The sequence below is a fragment of the Bactrocera dorsalis genome, chromosome 5 (assembly GCF_023373825.1).
Source record: "Bactrocera dorsalis isolate Fly_Bdor chromosome 5, ASM2337382v1, whole genome shotgun sequence".
Classification (NCBI taxonomy): Eukaryota; Metazoa; Arthropoda; class Insecta; order Diptera; family Tephritidae; genus Bactrocera; species Bactrocera dorsalis.
The window spans coordinates 62,570,375-62,594,215 of NC_064307.1; the positions used below are offsets into that span (position 1 = coordinate 62,570,375).

The 23,841-nt window shown below is 38.3% G+C and overlaps 2 protein-coding genes across 11 annotated transcripts in view; one reads left to right on the plus strand and one right to left on the minus strand.

The window, feature by feature from the left end:
- LOC105224040 (uncharacterized) overlaps window positions 1–23,186 on the minus strand; it is a 39,267-nt gene extending 16,081 nt beyond the window's left edge. For 2 of the 10 annotated variants that reach the window (XM_049457545.1, XM_049457542.1), the window contains exon 1: window positions 22,524–23,178. The gene's annotated coding sequence lies outside the window, so the exon portion shown is untranslated. Of the gene's footprint in view, window positions 1–21,832 lie in introns of all 10 variants that reach the window. The other 8 variants (XM_049457547.1, XM_049457543.1, XM_049457544.1 and 5 more) reach the window with 6 other exon arrangements.
- LOC105224007 (uncharacterized) lies at window positions 177–1,656 on the plus strand. Its single transcript, XM_011201965.4, has one exon. It carries the CDS (start codon window positions 299–301, stop codon window positions 1,388–1,390), a length of 1,092 nt encoding a protein of 363 aa, XP_011200267.2. The 5' UTR covers window positions 177–298; the 3' UTR covers window positions 1,391–1,656.
- Window positions 23,187–23,841: the final 655 nt, after the last annotated feature.

Sequence of the window (23,841 nt, forward strand, 5' to 3'; positions counted from 1 at the left end):
ATTTGAGGGAATAGAAGTTAAAAAATATTATATTTTTTATTTAATTTTTAAGATATCATTCATAAATAAGCACTAAGAACTTCTTTACGTAAATGAAATATAAATTAGTGTGACGTTCTGCTATCGATAAAACTGCACTATTTATCGATATTATGTCAACACTTTATTGGCAGCTGTTTACATTCAAATCTATTGTCAGTATACGGCAACAAAATGCATTTGCACTATTTTCATCCAATTGTAAACGAACATTTTTATTTTAAATAAAAAGTATTTGCATGTATTATTTGCTAAAGAAATGGTTAGAATTCGAGGCGTGAAGTGTGCCATATCAACGGATGGACATTTACTTAAAGGTGACGGCGTTCTTATCACCAATCCAAAGCATGTTGAATTCGCGCGCAAACGTAGAAAGGACTTTCGTCCCGAAAATCGTGTCTGTGGAGATTGTGCAAAAGTCTTTACACATATGTATAATATGAAACTAAAGAGCGCTATAGAGAAAAAACAACGCCACTCACTCACTGTGTCCTCTTCGTCGTCAGTGGACGACTTTGATCGTATTGTTTATAAAACGCCGCGTACAAAGCATTTGCGAGATTTTGTAAAACAAAGTGCACCGTACAATTTGGGAGGACGATCGCAGGAATTAATTGAAACTGCTGAAAAAGAAAATCAACCTAATAACGAAAATGTTGGTAACACTAGCTGCGAATCATCAACGCATTCGCTGATGGTTAGTGATGATAGCAGTATAAGTTCCACAACTATTATTGCTTTGGAAAATGTGCCATCTCCCGCTGCTCATGAGGTTGTATCAGACATTAGCGTTTATTCACAGCATTTGTCACAAGACGTAAGACCATTAGTCAACGCTTCAACAACTGTGACAAACGATATCAGGAGTTTAGAAAATAATATAGGACCAGATGCTCATGAGGTTGCAGAGGAAGTTCTGCCAAACGTTGGTGCCAACTCACAAAATTCATCACAAACTGCAAGGCCATTAGCCAACGCTACAGCGACTGCCAGAAACAACGCCAGCACAACAGAAAGTAATATAGGACAAGATGAGAATATCACGACGGATTCCACATTATGGCGTAAACCATTGCAGCCAGCAAAACGTAAAAGAGTGCACATTGTAACAGAACCGCCAAGAAATCATGGATCTGTAAATTTACCAGCGCCAAGTGTAAACAATCGGGCTGCACCAGTTTCAGCAAATTCATCTACAAGCAGCGATGACGACTTCGATTTCCTACCCAGCTTGAATGCAGTTAATGGCACGCGTTTACCGCATATACAACCAATACCGAAACGCCGGCAGTTCCAGCACGCCATACCAACGGTGCAGGATATCTATATGCAAGGAATTACCGGCGGTTAGATTCGATAAGGACGATCTGTTGCAAAATTAATATATAATATTTTAGGCCAATTGCTTGTATTTATACTGATGCTCGAAATTAAAAATTTTATTGATATTTAAGTTAAAAAGTTGTTAATGTCATAATAGTATATTGTAATTAGACGTATATTTATATTGCATAAGATTATATTGTGTACTAGTAAAACTATTATTGATTGCATATGTATTTTTAAAGCATGTTCGCTTATTTCAATAAAAATTGTAACAATAAATACGAAAATATAGTGAAAAGCGTTTTTTATGCTTCACAATAGTTTTCGCCAGTCCATTGTTCACCGTTTAAGTTGGCAGCAAAACATACAAAGAACGACAGTCTATATTTTTTATGTTTCTTATTGTTTGGTGTTTACTCGATTTTCAATAAGCTCAACTTTTTTGTCGTTTAAGTTAATTTATTGCAACAAGTCAACAAGTTTAGTTAGAACAGAATAGTCAACTGACACTGAACTTTGCTGAAGGATGTTTATATGTATGTATGTCAATTAACTTCGCTGTTGTGACTTTCCTTAAGCTTTAATGGAAAATAAACAGTTTGCCAGCTAGCCTAAACATTTGTGACAGTCTAACTTTTCTTAGAATTTCTTTATAATTGTTTAAAATTGGTAAATTAATGTTTAATATTGGACAATAATCTACGCCGGTTCCTACGACAGTCTGGTCTACGTAACCGGAACGGATCCGGATTTTTATCCGGACAAGGACTGGCCTTTGGCAGAATTCAATAAAAAACAATAATCTACGCCAAATTTCGCAAAGATAACTCGTAACAAAAAGTTTTTATGCAAGGAGTTGGTTTTCAACGATCAGTGTGTAGTGCAGTTATATCCTATTTTGGTCCGATATCGGCCTTTCCGACAAATCAGCAGTTTCTTGTTGGAAAAAGAACCCGAGAAAATTTTCAGATCAATATCTCCAAAACTGAGGGACTAAATACTAAATATGCCTTGTTTAGGGTATAACAAAATATTAGAACGCTTAAAATTTGTTTTTATCCACATATACATATGTATGTATGTAAATTCGTATATAAAGTGTATTTGTCACCACAATTGGTGTTTATTGTTACTGATTTCATCATTAATAGCTGCCGTGGAAGCATCCTCCAAACATAATAACCACTTCATCACAACCAAACGTGATAATAGTTGACTCAGTAAGCAAGCTGTGAATATAAGCAAGCGTGAAAATGTCGCCGGGAGGTAGATGCGGGCGTTGCTGAATCAGTTGGTCTTTATAAATTGCTTATGTCTATTATGCACATTAGTAAACAGAAGAAAAAAAATATAAAGAAAGCGATAATGATATGCGGAAAAACACTTGCTGTTGACAGCCCGCAAAAGTATGCTTCGTATTTGTACATGTTGGTATGCAGGTCTTTTAGAAAGTGTCTATTGCATCAATAGCCATATATGATGTCATGCACTAAAAACCCTATAGAGAAATTGGCGCACAGCACATAGTTGAGCTCATACTGCGGGTGAAAAGATGGGATTTCATGCTCAACCCAGGACAAAATAATGGTCTATAAATTTATAAATTAGTTTACGGAAGTGTCGTCTTTTAATAGGACATACAAACATATGCGCATATGTATATGTATGCATTGATGTATCCATAGCTTTTTCCTGTGTAGAGTTATATAGCATTCAAGGAGCATACAAAGTGTGACAGCCTAAAAAGGCGATTGTGACACCAAAATGGTAATCGAAAATTGTAAATAAAATGCAAAATATTTAATTTTTCATAAATATTTATCCCCACCGGATGTAATACACTTTTCCCAGTCCTCGAAACACTTTTCGTAAACCCTTTTTGGGATGATCTTTAGCTCTTTCAGCGAATTTTATCTTCGATCGACTGAAAACAGTTTCCACGGAGCGGCAATTTCAGCTTGGGGAACAAGAAAAAATTACACGGAGCAAAATCTGCTGAATACGTTGGTTGATCGATGATATTCATTGCCTTTTTGGCTCTAAATTTAAATTTCAAAACAACGCTTGTAAAGATAAATTGATGGGGCTCACTGAACTGAGCGACAATGTACACTTTAGAAGGCTATAACTCAAAAACTATTTGAGCTATTGATTTTAAATTACGTTTTAAATTTATAACAGATCGAAATATTATATTATATTTTTTTTTTTTATTTCACAGCAGCTCTATTTCTCAAACCTTTTTCACAACCTTTAATCAAATTCACTTCAACTTGTTACCCTTCAGCTAAGGGCGAAAATCGAAAGGGCTGTTGCGTCTTTAAATTTTTCTTGCAGCACCCATTCACATCGTGTAGTTGTCACTCCATATAGCCGCGCATTTGCCTTGAGGGTTTATAGTGTGCAGTGATAGTTGTCGCGTTGCAGTTTGTGACAGGCTGTGTGCATGCGTGTCGCTGACTGCCTGATGATAGTGGTTTATTTAAAGTAATGCGCTTAACGTGTAGATAATATGGAGATGTGTGTGGGTGTATAGCTGTAAATGTATGTATGTATCAGCTAGTATGTAGTTATTTACTTGTTTCACTTAAATATTTAATCGATTCTATTATATAATCTCATTAGTGTCGGCAAGTTGCGGTTGACTGAGGCGCCATTCTATCCTTTTTGTTGATTTCATTTTGACTTTTCACCGTAAGCCTGTGGACCTGAGTTGACATTTAATTTAAACAAGGTAACTGGAAGAGGAATACGAAGTTATTGCAGTTATTATACTACAACGATTTGTACAATAAAATGAAAAATATATGAATTCGCAGAATACCTTTAAGGACATTTAACAAGGGCTTCCATTTACCTGCATTGCTTCTTCGCGGTATGAAGTATTCGCCGAAGTATTACATGTTCTTAATCAGTTATTGTTGTTGTAACGGAAGAACAAATGCATGTAATAATTTCGAGGAATGGTGCCGATTTGGCAGTGCTTGGCCGGTTAAAAATCCGGCTTCGTTCCGCTTACTTAGATCCGACTGGTTCTTAATCAGTAACAGGCCCCGGTTATTTTCCAAGTATTTACAGAAATATAAAATAATTTTGAATAAATAACATCCATGTTCATCACTTTTAGAGAACCAAGCATCAAGATTAACTATCAGAAGTATAATATGTATACTACGAGAATTCCCACGACAGTCGGGTCTACGCAACCTGTCAGCAATATTTTGCCATGGGTTTGATGGCATTGGCAGGGTATCGTCTACTATGAATTGCTCACTTGCCGTTAAACTATTAATCGGACTTGTACTGCCAAGAAATCGAAAGCCTGAAGAGGAATTGTGGACCATCAGTAGCAGGACAAACACTTTGATAGTTGTTCGCCAGAAACTCCAACAGCTTGGTTTGGATATTCTTATGTATCCACCTTATAGTATGAACCCGGCAACAAGTGATTCTACCTGTTCGTGTCCTGAAAAATCTGTCTGAAGTAAAGCTCAGTTTTTTGCCATTGAGGACGAGGGTTTCTATGAGAGCGGCATTCTGCCAACAATTTATCGAACAAAACGGTGCTTATTTCTATATTGGATAGTTCCAATTATGGTAAATAAAACCATCAATTTAATGTAAAAATAAACGATTTTTTACTAGACCTTACACAAAAGTATTGTGACGGGCCGAAAATTTAGGTTAAAGTTGTTCACTTTCGAAATGATCATTGTGTGATCCACTCATTGCCTCAAGGTGGGAGCACGTCTTAAAACACCCTTATCAGGGGTTGCTTTTGATAACAGTCTTTGTATAATGGTTCATTGCATACTTGTCAGAGTGCATAAAGACCGTTTTCAATAGAGTCGGAACTATTCACTGAATAAGCCCAGCTTTTGTCCGACTAAGGACTGTCAACTTGACTCAAATTTATGTTGTATGAAAATGCTTTCAGTCGCAACAACGGCACAGTTGTTGTCTGGTATTGAATAGTTTTATAATACGGTTAAGGAATCCTATTTCGAAAGAAAGGTTAGATTTGGAATCCTTTGCATGTAAGAAAGGTGAGCTTAATGCAAATATATATCGGTCCGAAAATTCCCTTATATGTACATGTAACGGGTGATCCAAGTAGAGGTACTTCAATATAGGAAGACCGTGGAGAGTCGTCTCGGCGCCATTCCCAGCAACTCGGACTGACGTATGAAAGGACTTGGCGCATTTTAAGTCGAATCTTAAATTGAAAGCGTACAAAATACAGCATGTGCGAGAACTGAAGCCGCCCGACTTTACCAAGCGACATTGTTTCGCTCTATGGGCTCTTACAAACTTCCAAGAAAATCCGATGTTTTCGAGCCAAATTTTGCTCAGCGTTGAGGCCCATTTCTGGCTAAATGGGTATGTAAACAAGCAAAATTGCCGCATTTGGGACGAAGAGCAATCTGCAGAGATTCAAGAGCCGCCATTTGTGAGCCGGTGGCATCATCGGTCATGCTAAAAATCACAGTTCCACAGCTGAACTTCGAGAATGACCATGGTTAAACTCGAATTCTGCCACAAAAAATAATCTTAAATTAGCTTAAATCATGCTTAGCGGAGCTCTATCTTTGAACAATATTCGTTTATGGCAAAACAATATTTAAGAATCGATATCATCCAACTGTTCGCTCGAAACCGTAAACAAAAACTGAAAAGTGTGACAATAAAGGTAGATACAGGACATAAAAGATATGGTCCAACTACCCAACATCGTCCAGTTATACCGTTACAACAACGCTAACGGTAACATTTACGTGCACTGTGTGTATGTGGATCCGTGCTTTGTTGTGCTGCTTTTATTTACGTGCCTACCTTTCATTTTCGCTATTTTCTCTTTGTTGCAAGCACTTCGAGCCATTGTATCATGCACATTGTCACCGGCATTTTTTATTTATTGATGAATTGTTTTGTTTTCTGCTGCTGTCAAGGCAAAGTGTGAAGCAAACAAGCAAACGTTGCCAATGTTTTTGCTTCTGTTTTCGTTTTTGTTTTTGCTTTTTACCGAAATACCTACCCATGTATGTGTAATATGCATATAACGGTTAACATTTATCATCGTGTAACGACATCCTACCAAAAAGCCAAAAAAAAATGGTTTGCTGGAAAAGCGAGAAACCTACACGATCGAGATTATCTGTGATTTTGCGAATGCATATGCGAAACACGTAGTCCCGTACTGCTCGGATTTGGTTTAACACAAAAACAGGAACGTCCCTGTATTAATCCTCAAATGCACACTTAGTAGCACCGACAACAGAGTTGCGGTCTAGTATGTTTTGCTTGTGGTTGGACGCACATGATGTTATTACTGGCTCGATTCCATTGAATGGCAGTTTTTAATATTCAATTTCTGTGCAGCAAAGTCGTTTCGGTATGCAAATCTTTATTGTTAAGTATGATTGTATGTAAATTTCATTGTTATTCCTCTTCAAGCGTAGATATAAAGAGGCTGTAGTGTAGGTTTCCGTTCAAGTTGAAGCTTAACGACAAAGGATTTAGTGGATTTTCAGTTTCGGTTTTAATAAGTAATTAAAATTTAGTCCATTGGTGATGCACTCAAAGTGCTTACGTCTTTGCTAAAGCTGCTTTGAGCTTCCTTTTCTATTTATAGAGTTGTATTTGGTAAAATTCTTAAGCTTTAACGAAGAGCTAATGGGTTTTAATGAGCTCACTACTTCTTCTTTGTTGGCGTAGACACGGTTTATGCGGTTATAGCCGAGTTCACATCAGTCGTTCGTCTTATTTTCGTTATTTGCTGTGAATTCGAGATACCAAGCGCAGACAGATCCTACTCCATCTGATCTCTCCAACGAAGTGGAGGTCTTCCTCGTCCTTTGCTTCCACCGGCGGGTACGAATCGAAAATATTCAAAGCTGAGGTATTCTCTTCCATTCGAATAACATGACCTAGCCAGCGTATCCTCTGTCTCCTACTTCGCTGAACTATGTCAATGTGGCTGTATATCGCGAATGCGATGACTGTTTATTTGTTGACAAGAGATATTTCATCTTATCCTCGTTCACAACCATACCCATACGCTTCGCTTCCTTATCCAGTCTGGAGAAAGCAGAACTAACGGCGCGTCTCTATATAGCTCTTCAGCTCGTATTATTTTCTCCAGTAACAGATTGAAGAACTCACACGATAGAAAGTCTCCTTGTCTGAAACCTCGCTTGGTATTGCACGGCACGGAGAGGTCGTTTTCGATCCTGACGAAGCTTTTGATATTGCTCGACGTCAGCTTAAACAGCCGCATTAACTTTGGTGGGATACCAAGTTCAGACGTAGCTGCATAGAGGCAGTTCCTTTTCGTGCTGTCAAATCGACGAAGAGATAGTATGTCGATCTTTTTTTCACGGTCAAATAAGTTTGTGGACCGTGAGCTGCAATCTTTCACATACATACATCAATAAAACCTTATATGCGATATTAAGGCGGCTTATCTCGCGGTAACACGGAACCTGCCCCTGATACCACTTCATAGCAGTGCTTAACACTGTTCAAACGCATTTCAACTTTTTGCTTTGCATCGTTGAGTGACTATCGAGGAACCATGGTACACGGCAGAGGCCAAGAAACAAACGAAACAGTGGAGAGTTTCTTCATGGACGACGAACCTTTGCTGAAAAAAGTGAAGACTATTCCAACCGCCGAAAAGGGGTTTCACAAGATATGGTCCGTAGTGACTGAATTCGTCCTTTGTTAAGGCGATTAATAACAATTCAAGCAATTTTGCTAGGTTCGCCAAAGGTATGTCTGCCGAGATGATTCAATCTTAGTCTGACAAAAGCCGGGCAAGATGATTGTACCGCGCCTTCCTTCAAGCAGCTTTGGCAAAGTGGACAATGTTCAGTCAGAACTCCTAAAATTTCGGCGGGTTTGAAGCTATCGGCGCCACGGAGGCCTACTTTGCAGACTTCCGGAATATCTATTTTTTAAACGATTTAAATAAGTTTGAGCAGTTCTGGTTTATTCTATTATTTCAGCGCGTATTCTCGGGTCACTAGTTGGTAACCCGAAAAGTGTATTACAGTTAACACCATTCATAATTTTCATTGCCAATTTATTCGCACACATATTTGGCTTGCCAACTTATGTGCTATCCATTGCCAGATGCCAGGCTTTCAAGCAAACGCGCGATGCCGTATAACCTCAGTGGCACCTGCGGTATTACTTCTGCTACTGAGCTCATAAATTTTCTGCTTATTTAGATTGCAATTGTTTCAATATATGTTTGTCTTGTCTCCTTAGGTACAATAAGATGCAAGCGCTTACTATTTATATTATTGTCTACATAGATATACTTATGTACGGGAAATTTTGTATATAAAGGGTGATCCATTTCGAGGTTTCCTACTTTTTTTGAAGAAATAACACAGAAACTTCAAATTCAATAGGGAATGTTTATTATCAGAACATTCTTCAGCATTTGTTTTTTTAAGATTATCTCTTTCAAATGTTTGCGTAGCTACATACGTCTCAGATGGTCCATCCGTTGAGTCCAACTTACGAATACTCGTTCGAGCATTCAGACTGATAACTGTCGAATTACACACGGGATGTTTGGCTCCAAGGCCTGAATCGAAGCGAGATTGTCCGCATAGGCTTAAGACTTTACATATCCCACAGGAAAATGACAAACGGTGTGGTATCACACGAACTTGGTGGCCAATCGATCGACACAAAACCTGAAATTTTCTGTCACCGAAGTATTCTCTCAAGAAATCTGTTGATTTGTGCGATCTGTGGGAAGTGGCGCCGTCTTGTTGAAATCAAATGCCGCTGAAATCTCGAGCTACAATTTCAGGCATCAAATAGTCGGTTATCGTGGTGCTATAACGGTCGCCATTGACGGTTACGTTCTTACCTGCATAAATTTAGAAGAAATATGGATCGATGATTCCAACGGCCCATTAACCACACCAAACCGTTTTTTTGCGGATGAAATGGCAGCTCTTGAATCTTTTCAGGTGGCTCTTTGTCCCAAATGAGGCAATTTTGTTCTTGGCGGCCATGTTTGTTTACGGATTTGTGTCTAATTTTGTCAGCATGTCAGTAACGTTTGCCATTTCATTATACCACGTTTCAAACTTGGAAAATGTCCAAGATTTGTGTTCTTCGGTGGCTACTTTAAGAGCTTTTCGCGCAAAATACGGTCGCCTCAGATGAGACCATTTTTAGATTAATGGTTTCGTCAAGAAACAAATTTGTCGCTATTGGGGCGAGTCACATCCTCGTTTGGTTCAGGAACGCAATTGCATCCCCAAATATGTATCGTTTGGTGAGGATTGTGTTATGGCGTCATCATCGAGACTTATTTCTTTGAAAGAGGGGCAGGAAATGCCGTTACTATCAATAGCAAGCATTATGCACGTAATTTGATGAAGTCGAGACGATCTGTATTTCCAACAAGACGGTGCGCCGCATTATGCTCCTCACATATGCCGGCCGGCCGCAATTGTGGAAGAACAATTCATAGATTTTAAACGCTGATAATGCACCATCGGATCGAGCCACGACTTTGACTGAATTTAAACCCAAAAACGCAATGATTACCATCGATCAACCACCGTATTCAGCAGAATTGGTTCCGTGTGTTTTTTTCTTGTGTTTCAAACTAAAATTGGCACTCACTGTAACCAGTTTTCAGTCGATCGGAATTAAAACAAAATTCGCAGAAGGAGCTGAAGGTCATGCCAAAAAGTGCTTATGAAACGTTTTTCGTGTTGTGGAAAAATCGTTGGCATAAGTATTTTACATCAGGTGGGGATTACTTTGAAGGCGACAAAAAATATTTATGAATAATTAATTACTTTTTTGTCACAATGTATAGAGAAAATATAAATCTAAAAAGACTGCCTTATAAGTATATTTTTTCTCTATATTCAAGTTTACTCCATAAATTCGATAAGTTAGTTTTTGACGCACCCTTATGTACATACACACATATATACTTGTATATTACTACTACAACAAATCACAGCAGCAAGCCAACGGCTTTATTTATTGTATGCGGAACTCTCACCGGATTAATGTGATGCATTTTAAAATCTCTACTTAATTGTCGGTTAGTAAAGCTCCGAGAATTATTTCCGATATGCTGGCATTATAATTACTTTACACAGCGCATACTGCGCCAACTATTTCTGGGAAAATCCCATGCTGGTATAGATGATGTTGTTGCCCGAAAGTGGCAAAGCTAAGCGGTGTCATCATCCAATAAACACGTGGCGCTTTTGGGCAGCTGTGCACATGCTTATACATACATATGTAGATGTTTATGTATATATAAACGCACACGTATAATATGCGGATAATGCCCTTCCAATTATGCAGCAATTTTCACACACTAAAAGGATGCCAAAATCGCACGAAAAAGTGCTCACGCTCGTCATATGGCACAGAATCGATTAGAAGTGCGCATATACATATGTATACACAAATAGATATGTATGTATATATTTCAAGCACAGCATGTTTTCAACAAATAACTGTGTCAGTATAAAATCAACCTGCACCCGCCACCCACACGTCGCCATCAAATCACAATTGCCCATAAATATTTTACGGCTACTAATATAAGCGGTATTTTTGAAATGCAGCATGTATTCGTGTATGTGTGCGGGGAGAAAATGGTCCACAAGGCTCAACCAACCACCAAGCGGACGTCCTTGGAAAATTGTATGCTCAGTTTCGGCCAAATGTCAAAGTACTTAACACCAAATGCTGGCTCACACTGTACTCGTCCGTAAATGCCTCTATTGGCTATTAATGGTGAGCTCGGACATACTACACACATACACATGCACCAATACATAACGACATACATATGTATGTTTGTAAATGCGCTTGTGTGATTATCGAATTTTTCAAAAGCACTAATTAAAAGAGTGCCAGAAAATGCAAAACAACATTCGTTTATACAAGTGCCTGGGCTTAGAATTTCGTGCCTCAGTATTTGTTACAATGCAACGAAATAAACGGTATTTAAATAGGCATTAAGTGGTTTATGGTGCATGCCATTGCAGAATAGCGAAACAGAGAGCTTTGCTAAATCTTTAAACAGCATGAGTTGGTTTTAAAAATGCGCCAGCAACTATAAAGCTTCGGCTCAGCCCGCTAAAAGTCATATGTTTTAGTGGAAAACAAGAAAAAACTGTAAAGACGGTCGCGCCGAATCTACAAGGTTTGACGATTAAGTAATGAGACTGATTTTATTGCCGCGCTTGTGGTAAACCTGTGACCTTAAAAATCCCTTTCTCTTTTTCCGGCATCCCTTGCATCCCCTTTTGCGCCAGATTGGGCGAAACAGCTTCGGAAACGTACGCTAAAATTGTAAGAGTGTATGGTGATAGTGCTCTTAGACCCGGAAACCAAACGCCAAAGCTCACAATGGTTGTCTCCGCGCGCCCCCCGCCCGAAAAAGCTCGCATGAGCAAGTCGAAGGTGAAAACGATGATTATTGCCTTTTTGATAGCCGTGGAATCGTCCACAAAGAATTCATTCCACCGGGGAAAACTGTGAATCAAGTCTACTATTGCCAAGTACTCGAAAGATTGCGAAAACGAGTCAACAGGGTGCGCCCAGACATCGCTCGTAATTGGATCCTTCATCACGACAACGCGCCGTGCCACACCGCCCTCAGCGTGTCCCAGTATTTGGTCTCTAAAGGGATCGCCGTGTTGCAACAGCCGCCTTATTCGCCCGACATGTCACCCTGTGACTTTTTTTGTTTCCTAAAACAAAATCGGTGGTCAAAGCAACCCATTTTGAGTCGATTACGGACATCCAGGCGGCCGTGACGAGGGTACTCGCGGACATCCCAGTGGAAGCGTTCTAGAAATGTTACAAAGCATGGAAAGCGCGCTGGAATCGCTGTATAGCTGCCCAAGGGGACTACTTTGAAGGGGATGGCAGAGTTGTAGAATAATTTTCAAATATACGTTTTTATGGAATCAGTCTCATTACTTAATTGTCATACCTCGTATATTACCGAACTATAATATATATACATTTCTTATTTAATGGATGATCCAAGTAGAGGTATTTTTTCAATATTGGAAAGGCTGAACAACATTTACAAATCGTTCAACAAAGTTGAAATAACAAAGTTCCAAAAAGATCCGACGTTTTCAAGCCAAATGTTGTTCAGCGATGAGGCCCATTTCTGGTTCAATGGGTATGTAAACAAGCAAAATTGCCGCATTTGGACGAAGAGTAACCTGAATAGATATAAGAACTGCCATTTAATCCACAAAAAAAACGGTTTGGTGTGGTTTGTATTCCGGTAGATTTAACGGTCAATATTTCTTCAAAAAATATGTGGGAGAGTGTGAGAGAGAACGTAAACGTCAATGGCGACCGTTATCGCGTTTTGATAACCGACTATTTGATGCCTGAAATTGCAGCTCAAGATCTCGGAGAGATTAAGTTACAACAAGAATCAGTGGATTTATTGAGTAAACACTTCGGCAAGCAGATATTTTAACGTTTTGGGCTGATCGATTGGCCACCAAGTTTGTGGGATATCACTCTGTTACACTTTTCCCTGTGGGAGTATGTAAAGTCTAAGCTGTCAAGAGTATTAAATGATTCTTTACCAGGACATGATTTTGATCGGTCAGTTTGTATGGTAGCTTTATGCTATAGTGATCCGATGTCGGCGGTAAGCAACTACTTGGTGAGAAAAGAGCATGTACAAAATTTCAAATTGATGTCTCAAAAGGTGAGAAACTTATTAAGGTAGATATAGACGGTCAGACAGATGGACGTCGTTGAACTGGCTCAGCTCGTCAGCTTATAGGGCTCCGACGTTTCATTAATGCTCAATATGATAGAGATGCTCGCTAAGCAATCAGTTATTGACTGCGACATTCTTCAAATGACAATAAATTATTACCTTAAACCTAACCTCCCCGGAGCATTCGAAGAGATGACCTACAACTTCCGGTTTTAGTGAGAATTTGCTTTCAAACAGTACCTGCTCTGTGTTCGTTTAGTTTTTTTGACCATCTCCTCGAATTCAGAATCTGATCGGGTCAGCATTCGGATACGAATAAAAAAGTATGACTTCCGAAAGTGAATCAGAAAAAGTAGGTTCCGAGGAGCGTCCGTGACTAGACCTAAAATGTGCATACTGTTCAAAGAATTCATACCTACAGTGCGACCTCTATCAAAAGCTAAAAACGAAAAAGAAAAAATAATCAGCAGAGACTAATTTGAATGATCTCTTAAATTGAACCACGCTTATACCCTTAATTAAATAGATGTCTTGAAGGATTTGTTTTCCTTCTTTTGCGAGTTCTGTGGGTTGACCCATTCCTAGGAAACGATGAAGCTTTTCAATAGCTGAAATATATGCAGGAGTTTGCTTTTGCATTAGAAAAGATCGGGTTCGTTTTCTTATCTCCCAAAAATGTACTGGACTCTACATCCACCTTCTTCATCGCACTTCTATATTTTATTAAGAAATTGTTTTTGCCTGGATTTTTCTGTTTTCTGCATCCAAAAAGGGTTAGCGGTTTCTGAGTTCAATGGATTAACAGAAGATCTATACACTTTGCATACGTTTAACCCAATTTTCGAAGCAGTTTTGTAACTCCAAATCTTGTGTTCTGAACCCATCAAACTGTCTCTTCAGTTGTCGAAAAACTTTCACCTCTTAGTTGATCTCTTATTTGAACTACGACCTCGATTAAATTCACCATGCCGTCGATAAATACTAGTACTTGATGGTCTTCATCGCCAAAAATTTAACTAATTTCATAGACGCACTCTTGTTGACTTAATCCACTTAAAAAAATAATCTTGGGAAAATTTTCGCTATTTAATACCATTTTTCCATCGAGATGAATATTTTAAGTAACTTTAAACAACACAAATAGTGCTCGTATGCCAAAATGTTCTGAGTATGTAAAACATCAAAAATGTCAAACTTTACGACAAAGCTGTGAGTTGTCAGATTACTATACCAGAGTTGCCAAATCCCGAAATATAAAACAAAACCTACGTATAAACGACATACTGACTTTCCGGGATAAATAAGAGGGATATTCGATTCGAACACTAACCGTGTCTCAAACAAAAAATTGAATTGCATTTTTTTTAACGCTTTCCGATAGTCATTTCCATGCTGCCAAGCAGATTTCGAATTGAAAACGTTACTGTCTCAAATTCATCCAACGTTCGGGGACAACGTAAAATCCGCCTAAGCAGCAGCATACATTTTTATGTTAACCACAAATAAGGGATTTTCAAAGTAAATGAGCTTAAGCAAAGTCTATGCAGCAACGGCTGCCAAAGCTGATAGCTAAACCCGAAGAAAGCAACAATTTCGGCTAAGGTAAAAGTGTAAAGGAACCGCTAAAAATGGCAAATGTAAGAAGGTAGGTCGGCTGTAGGTCGCCGACGGTGGGTGGATATGCGCATGGGCGATTCATTGGGCTGACGTGAGATTGCAACAAAGCAATAAAATACCCAATGTTTAGATTTGCCCATATCGCAGATGCAGATGGCTTGAGCTACTTTGTGTCGTTGCCGCTGACGCTGCCGCTGTTGTTGTCGCCGCTGTATGAGTGGCACATTGTTGGACGTACTAGAATGCGCACGTTTAGATTTAGCAAGTGGCGGCAATGTGCTGGTGCGCCAAGTAAGCGAGTTTCTTGCTCGGCTGGTTGGGTGGTTAGGGGCCGGTTTGCTTGTCCGGATGTTCGGCAACGTTGGATAACTGTCGATTTGGTGTGAGTCTACACTCAGTTGTAGATTTGCACATATTTACATGTAAGTGTAAGGATGTATATATGTTTGCCTTTATGTGTGAGTGCGGATTGTTTTGTGTGCTTCCTTTTACTTTATTGATGTGCGCTCGTGTCGGTATGCGTACTATTCCGTGCATTTATGTTCATTTGTTGGTATGTATGTTTGTAAGTCATTGTGGGTGGTTGCGGGTGTGTGTGGACTCGTTTTCAATTTATTGCTTGCCCGTCTAACAATAAGTAAATTCTTGACAATGTAGTCATATTTATGTAACTTACGCACATATGCAAGTATTGATGTATGTGTGTCGTCTGCAAGACATTTAATAGAATTTATGTATGTATTAAAGTTATGGTGTGTTCAGAGGTGGCAAGAAAAATACTTTCCGAAAATCAATTTAATTGCGAAACAACTAAAAACATTTTCATAACCTTGTGCGATCACCGAAAAAATATAAAAAGGAACGTTAGTTGTTTATTCAATTTTTGTTGTTATTATACTATGCATAGGGTACATTAAGTTTGCCACGAGGTTTGTTATACCAAGCAGAAAACGTCTAATACCTTAAAGTATATATAGCTGTCTTTGATTGGTAATTTTTCTGCTCTCTTGACAAAAAATTTACATGTAAAAGTAACAACAAAGTTATCAAGTTGACTTGAAACAAGAGAGTATGCGTGTACCTCATTAAAGTGGTATTACTCTATCTTTTACCTCACTTTTTCTATTGTGAATGGTTGAAATTCATATCATTGGCCTCAACAACCGCGCCGTTAGTTCTGTTTTCTCCAGACTGGGCAAGGAAGCAAATGGGCCTGGCAGTGAACGAGGGCAAGACGAAATATCTTCTCTCATGAAACAAACAGTCGTCGCACTCACGACTTGGGTCTCACGTCACTGTGGAGCGACATAACTTCGAAGTCGTAGACTATTTCATCTACCTTGGAACCAGTATTAACACCAACAACAATGTCAGCCTCGAAATCCAACGCAAGGAAAATAACTCTTCCCAACAGGTGCTACTTCGGACTGTGTAGGCAATTGAGAAGTAAAGTTCTCTCTCGACAAACAAAGACCAAACTCTACAAGTCACTAATCAACCCCGTCCTGCTATATGATGCGAGCTTTCAAAAGAACGGTTCTGAGGAAGATATATGGTCCTTTGTGCATTGGCAACGGCGAATACGGCAGTCGATGGAACGATGAGCTGTACGAGATTTAGGCTTGGTGATGTCTCCCGAATGTATGAGAACAATCCAGCTCTGAGAGTATTCGACGCAGTAACCGCCGAGGAATCAGAGGAAAAGGAAGATCTCCACTCCGTTCGGAAGACCAGTTGGAGAAGGACCTGGCTTCCCTTGAAATCTCAAATTGACTCCAAACAGCGAAAAAGAAGAACGACTAGCGCGCTGTTGTAAACTCGGCTATAACCACGTCAGCAATGTCTACGCCAATGAAGAAGAAGAAGAATGGTTGAAATGATAAAAGGAAATACAAAATTTTTTAAACATAAGACTTAAAAGCAATTGTAATCAATCACAGAAAAATACGTTTACGAGAAAAAAAAATGTCTCCACTTAGTAGGAATCATAACACTATTGCGTACCATAACATTTTAACGCAGGGTTGCACTTTCATTTTTGCCCGTTTGTGTCAGCATCTTTTATAGTTTGTTCGCTAGAGACTAACGCTGCGCGAATTGGAGACAGCTTATATAAAAATCAATGTGACGAGCTGAGTCGATTTGGTGGCGTCCGTATGTCCATCTGTCTCTCTTTCTGTTTGTCTGTATAAACGAGTCTAGTACCACAGTGTTTGAGATATCGATCTGATTTTTGTATAAAACCAAGATGATGCTGATTCGTCGGAACCGTCGATAGCAGACCACGAGCATATAGCTGATGTAAAAACTGGCCGATTGCTGATATACTATACAAATTAGTCAATCACAAATCAGTCAAATCAAATCAAAATAAAGATTTTCAAAAACTATCTTATTCCCTTAATTCGATTTTAGTAAACCTTAAGGTTTCTTAGGCATATAAAACATCATGGTTGGAAAGGAACAGCCAAATTTTTTGGTTGTTAGTAGCTTTGGCACATAAGAGTGTCTATTTACAAGATAACAATAAAAAACCCAAAAACTGGACTACTTGAATTTTTCATATAAATTTTGAGGTTATGTAAAATAGGTGCAAATACAAAAATTTTAAATATTTTTTCTACCTACAACTTTGCCATATAAATTTTTACCGCAGGACTTGTAGTTTTGTCGGAAATCGGATTAAACCGTTTTTAACCTTTAAAATTCAACCACGTCCCTTCTCTTCCTATTTTTGACAACAACATTTTTTCCTTGCATTTTTATTATTTCCAATAGGTTTCAACCTACTACGAATTTGTATTGCTTTTGAAAATAATCAAAGTCTTGTCATTTTTTTTGTTGAAAAAATGTTCTCCAAAGTCAGGTGTGGATAAGAAGACATTTCCAACCCAATGCCGACTCGATTCTTTCAAAAATTGTCCTCACACTACGTTTGCTTAAAAATTAATTTCGAAAATGCAAAAAAAAAGTTATTTTTAATTTTTTAAAAGGTTTCTTCACGAAATCCCACACTTAATTTTAACAAATAAGAATAATAAATCATGAAAATATTCTAGAAGTGAAAGAGATAGTGTTGAAACATTGTCGAGTTTTAGTTAGAGAAGTTATAACGTAATGTGTGTGAACGAAGTTTTCTGCAAAACGACAAATTACCATGATTAGTTTCATTGCATTAGAACCGCTGAACACCATTAAATGGTATTATCAACATTTCTTTACTTGAAAGAGACTTAATTACTATCCGTCTATGTTCTATCGACTAACCTAAACCTTACCTATTGTAACGTTACCGGAATTACTCGGACTTTCTGCAACTAAGCGGTGTTATTTCGGCGATCTAATCCTGTTTGAATCGACAAGTAGTAATTGGTGTTCAAAAAAATTACATATATTCGTCCGAAAAAGACTGCATTGCTTGAAAAACTATACTTTGGTTATATCAGAAAGTGTTTATCTTTATTTTATCGAGTTGGAAGGAGCATATTAGAACTGTGGGCATTACTTTAAAAGAGAAAGGCGAAAAGTAAATATTGATGATTAAAAAACGGGTATTGATAAAAATGAAAAGCCACGTCTAATTGTAGCATATATCTTATGAGTTCGATATATTCGATAAACAAATTTTATTTAAAGTCCATCACTTCGCTTACTATAACTGTTGGTAACTTGTTACAGGGATTTTTATTTCAGAAATTAAATTATTACAGAAAAAAATTAAAGACATTTCTAAAACAACTTTTGGGATGATCGCACGTGCAAATAGGTTCTTGTTAAAGTTACTAACAGTTAATTGGCAATAAAAATAGCTTTTATTGCGATTTCGTATACCAACCTCAGACACATTTGCCAGCGTAAATGAATGTATTAATGCAGTACACCATGTCGTATGAGCAACACAGAATGTATTGTATGAGGCACTGGTATGAAGGCTTAGTACATTTGATGTATAATTTTAACTGCGTACAACTTTTTAAGAAATGTTTTTATGAAATTATTGATTTTAAATAAAAAAAATAATTTTTTGTAGAGCTGGCATTTTTGTACGAGAATATCAAAGTTTAGAAGTTATAGAGGTAAACCTATAGAACTCAGCCTATAACTTTGAAAAAGCGCTATTCTCGTAGAAAAATTTTTGCTCTACAAAAAAGTTCTTATTAACCTATAACTTTGAAAAAGTGATATTATTAATCGAAATGAGCAAAAAATTCACTGTTATAAACATGTGAGAAGAAATATTATTTAAACCCTTTTAAAAATGAAAATAAAAAGCTTGTTTACTTTGCATCATTTTTTAAGAGATTACATGGTTTTTGTTGAACAAAAAATAGCCCATTTTCAATAATTTTTTTCCCATAAAGAAAAAAATATATTATGCAAACTTTTTATTATTCCAAAGAGACATATTTTAAAAATATTTTGCTAAATTTTGAAAGGAAAATATTCAAAACGTTATTTCCGGCAGTAATTCGGAACAGAGGTGTCTCCGTGTTGACAGAAGAACACTTTACAGTATCATCAAAGGTAAAAAGCAAACATTTGTGCTTTAGTTAAAGATTATAAGCCAGGTATTGGACCAAGGAAAAGCAAAAAACTCTTTTTTTTTTGTTTTTTTGGCAGACGTTTTTATAAAAAAACTCAACTTTTGGTGAACATTACTCAAGGTTTGGTTTTTTTTAGTTCTAATTCGGAAAAAAATATTTCGTTCAAGAACATGTAAATTATATCTCGAAGACCTGTGTAAAATTTCGTTAAGATCGGTTAAATAGTTCTCAAGAATCTTGACAGTTTCGAGAACATCGGTTAAGTATGTAGTTTGCGACAACTCTTGACAACCGACTTTAAACAGCACGCTTCAAGTCTGTATCTCCAGAATTATTACTCGTTTCTATTTGAGAATGTAAAATAGTATTAAAAAAAGTAAAATAGTATTCTATAGATATTTCAGAATTAAATAAGATTTTGTTTTAATGCAAAAATCGAAGAACCTTTTTAGATTACATCGTTGGCTTGGAAAAAAATCCATGCCAATCCAAAATTAGTGAAAATATCTTCTCAAATAAATAAGTTTTATATAAAAAAAGCATTTGATTCCGATTGTTCAGTTTGTATTCCCTCAGCGGACAGGAAGTAGAATTTAGAATTGGTAAAGTATGCCTGTCGTAAGAGGCGACTAAAATCCATATGCATTATGCCTATATTTCTGGCTTGCCTTTTCAGCATAGTCCTTGTCAGAAATAGTGCTATAATACTCAGCTTGAAATGATATTATAGACTTTGAATGAGATTCCTTCTAATGAAAAGACATTTGAAGTTAAAGCGACAAATGTCAGCAGTTATTGAGTTCGTTGGATGCTCAACTGATAGTAGCAACAGCTACAAGCTCTGCCCGGAGACTGAAATCTGGTACCACGGAGAGCAGTTAGCCCTTGGAATTTGCTCCAATCTGCTCATTGGATTTGCCCTTTGGGGAGATTCGTGATGGCTGTTAAACCTAAAGACAGTTAGGATTGAAAAATTCAAGCAATGGAGTCACACTGCGGCCGGGTGCCGGCCCCACAACACGGCATATTTTTTAGATCGGCCTCAAACCCCACCAATGTGGAAAGGGTGTCCCTTCCACTTGACCAATTGCAGCCAAAAAATATATGCAAAACGCTTTTATAATTTACAGTGCTGATCAACGCAGTGAATTGATCTGAGTGCTTTTAAAGTACCGTGAGGTTAGGCCGCTGCCTAATCACCACGATTTTTGTTCAGTTTGTACATATGAATTTGCATTAAATTTTGTTTACGGAATCAATTTTCTGCTGCGGATACGTTGAGGATAGTGCAGAAAGCCTTTGGTGACGAGGCTAAAAATGTCTAAATGTTATAGTGAGTGAGTTCCAAGCCGGCCATGAACGTGTCGAAGACGAAGAGCGTCCAGGGCGACCATCAACCTCAACCGACATTCACAAATCAAGATTTGGTGTCACGTCACATTAATCAAAGATTGAAGTTGAAATATCGTCGATTAACAATTAGAGACCTTGCTGATGAAGTTGGCATATCGAAAGGCTCAGCCAATACCATTTGAAGGATGTTTGGGCCTCAAATCTCGACTGGTACCGAAAACATTGAATTTTTTGGAAAAAAGGCGTCGCGTTGAAGTGTGTGAAACGATGCTTTCCGACTACCAGGGTGTCATGAAATGCATTATAACTGGCGATGAGACTTGGATCTATGCTTACGACCAAAAAAATCGCGCCAAAGTCGCTCAAAAATCAAGGTCATGTTGACTGTTTTCTTCGATTATCGTGGTGTTGTGCATTATGAATTCCTTCCAACCGGTCAAGCAGCCAACAAGGAATATTATTTGAACGTTATGCGTCGTCTGCGTAACGGTATCCGCCTAAAAAGGGAATTGGAATGTGGAAAATGACAATTCTTCACCACGATTGCACATCCCGTACTTTTAATTTGTGATCATTTCTGCAAAACTCAACCCATATCGTTCCGCAACCACCGTATTCACCTGATCTGGCGCCGTGCGACTTCTGGCTGTTCACCAAGCTCAAAAGACCGTTCCGGGGACACCGTTTTTATACGATAGAGGAGATTCAAGCCGCAGCAAAGACGGAACTGAAGGCCATGCCGGAAAGTGACTACAACCAGTGTTTCGAAGCTTGGAAAATCCGTTGGCATAAGTGCATAGCATCGGAAGGGGATTACTTTGAAGGGGATGAAATTGATTTGGAAGAATAACTAAAGAATTTTCAAAATAAATACAATGTGGGCACAGTAGTATATCTACTTTATAGCGTCTCTGACACTTCCATTTGGGTGTCACTAGCATAAAAATAACTTGGGAAATAACGGACTTCCTAATACCTGCTTGCCACTACATACAAATGCACATAACGGACGTATATCCTGATTTTTTGCACTTACGCACGACTGAATACAAAACCTATATATACTAAATGTGCAAGCAAACATGAAATCGGCTATAATATATATACATATATATGCTTTATGTGCTTGCAATTATTTCATACAAAAATCACTTTTATTTGTGCTATTTCTAATATTTCTGCCAGCACTTACACGCCACAATGTAACAAAATCAATTCTTCGCTTATCATCAATCATGCGAATTCACGCGCAGCAATGCAGCACATCAATCAAACGGTACATAGCAATTTTCGGCATATTTTGCCAATAACTGTAGTTATATTTCATGCATTTTACGGTATTTTTTCTAATTTTTTTTTTGCACAGCGCGTCACTATTGCAGCTCTTTATTATTTCTTCAAACGAATTGCTTGCAACAATTTTTTTTAATATTTTTTCTATAATAAATAACTTGCTTTTCCATATATTATTGCACTCTGCACATAATTGAATAACCAACGTAACATCGTCCACGCTTCGCAGCAGTTCGCAAAGGACAAGCGGTGAAGAAGAAGCAGCAGCAGCAGCAACTACAGCGTCAGCGGTATAAAAGGGTGCGGGGAAAAAACAAATTTTGAGCCGTCGTGTGGAGTGGGTGTGTTTGCGTTTCGTGTGACAAGTACGTATTGGCGAGGCGAGACGAAGCGCAGCGAAAGCGCTGGCTGCCCAAAGGTGGTGGGTGCGTTTTACTGCAGCGAGTTCGAAAATGGGGAGTAAAATGAAGGAAAAAAACTTTTCTCGATAGCCACTACTGCCCTTATTTCCACATTTTACACAATATCGTATTGCAAGCACTTAAGAAATTCGCAATTTTTATATTTTTTTTTACTTGACACTTACATACCAGCACACGCTGCGTGTTTGTGGCAAATTTTTCACAACGAACTTTTTGCCAAACTCAACTCATTGCACGATAAAATGTACTTTAAGCGCATAAGTAACGCGCACACATACACACACACGCATATATGAGTGATTACTTCTTTTTCCTAATTTTCTTTGCGCTTTGACCAAATTGATTTACATAATTTTGCATTTTCTTAATCAATACTGCTTAATCATTTTTACTTCGTTTTCGCACCGTTTTTACGCCACTTCACTTCAATAAGACAACGTAATTGGTCGCAACGCGTTGTTAATGTCACAAAAAAGCAGAAAAACACACAACTTTTAAAGTATATTGCAACGCAAAGTTAACATTTTTCACAAGCGTTGCGTTTTACGCGTTCACTTCACACGACTGCCACATTGCGATTGACGACGAGTCGGCGCTGGCGATGGCGATGGTTCTGGCGAGGAATCAAGTCAAGTACTCCCTGCAACCAACTACTCGCATGCAGTATGTTCTTGCTACTTTTGCTCTTGCTTGTTGTTGTTGTCTTTTAATGTTATTGTGTGCTGTTGTCATTCGTTTTGGTGTAAGCTGTGTGCGTGTAGTGCCATTCGCGCCCATTGGAAATGAACGAGTTATTTGACTTGGCGGTATTTGTAGCAAACGTGCGCTTATTATGTGTGTTGTTATTGTTGGTGGTGGGTGTTAATTTCGGCAGGCCAGTCGCTCCATTATTAGTTCCGGCTTTCACTCGTGTGGCGCGTTCAGTGGCGTCTTCCGTCGATTGCCTGTTCATTTGTGTGTGAGTTTATGCCGAATGCGAAAAATTGCTGCAGCTTTTGAAGTGTTAAAAAGCTGCTGGCGGTGCAAAAAGCTTTTCGTTTGAAGCAGTGCTGATATTTGTTGGCGCAAAGTGGTACAAAATTAACGTTATTTATGAAAGTAGAAATTTGTACGTTACCCCAACACGTACGGTTTGAGATAGATACCGAGAGTTGGAGCGGGAAGCGAGACGCATTTGCAGACAAAAAAAGAAAGAGATCGAAAGGCGTGAGTACAAAGAGCTGGACAAGCTGACCGACAGGGCCATGCTCGAAATTTCTGCGAAAAGATGTGGCGATTACCCTTGTAGAACCTACAGAGGTGATCTAGTGACTGATGCCCAGAGCATACTAAAATTATGGAGGGAACACTTATTCAGCCTGCTAAATGGCATTGAAAGTATAACATCAGCAGCTGGTGAACCCGATTCCACAATCAATGACAATAAAGCGGACGTTCCACTGTCCGACTATGTAGAAGTTCGAATAGCAATTATGCGTCTGAAGCA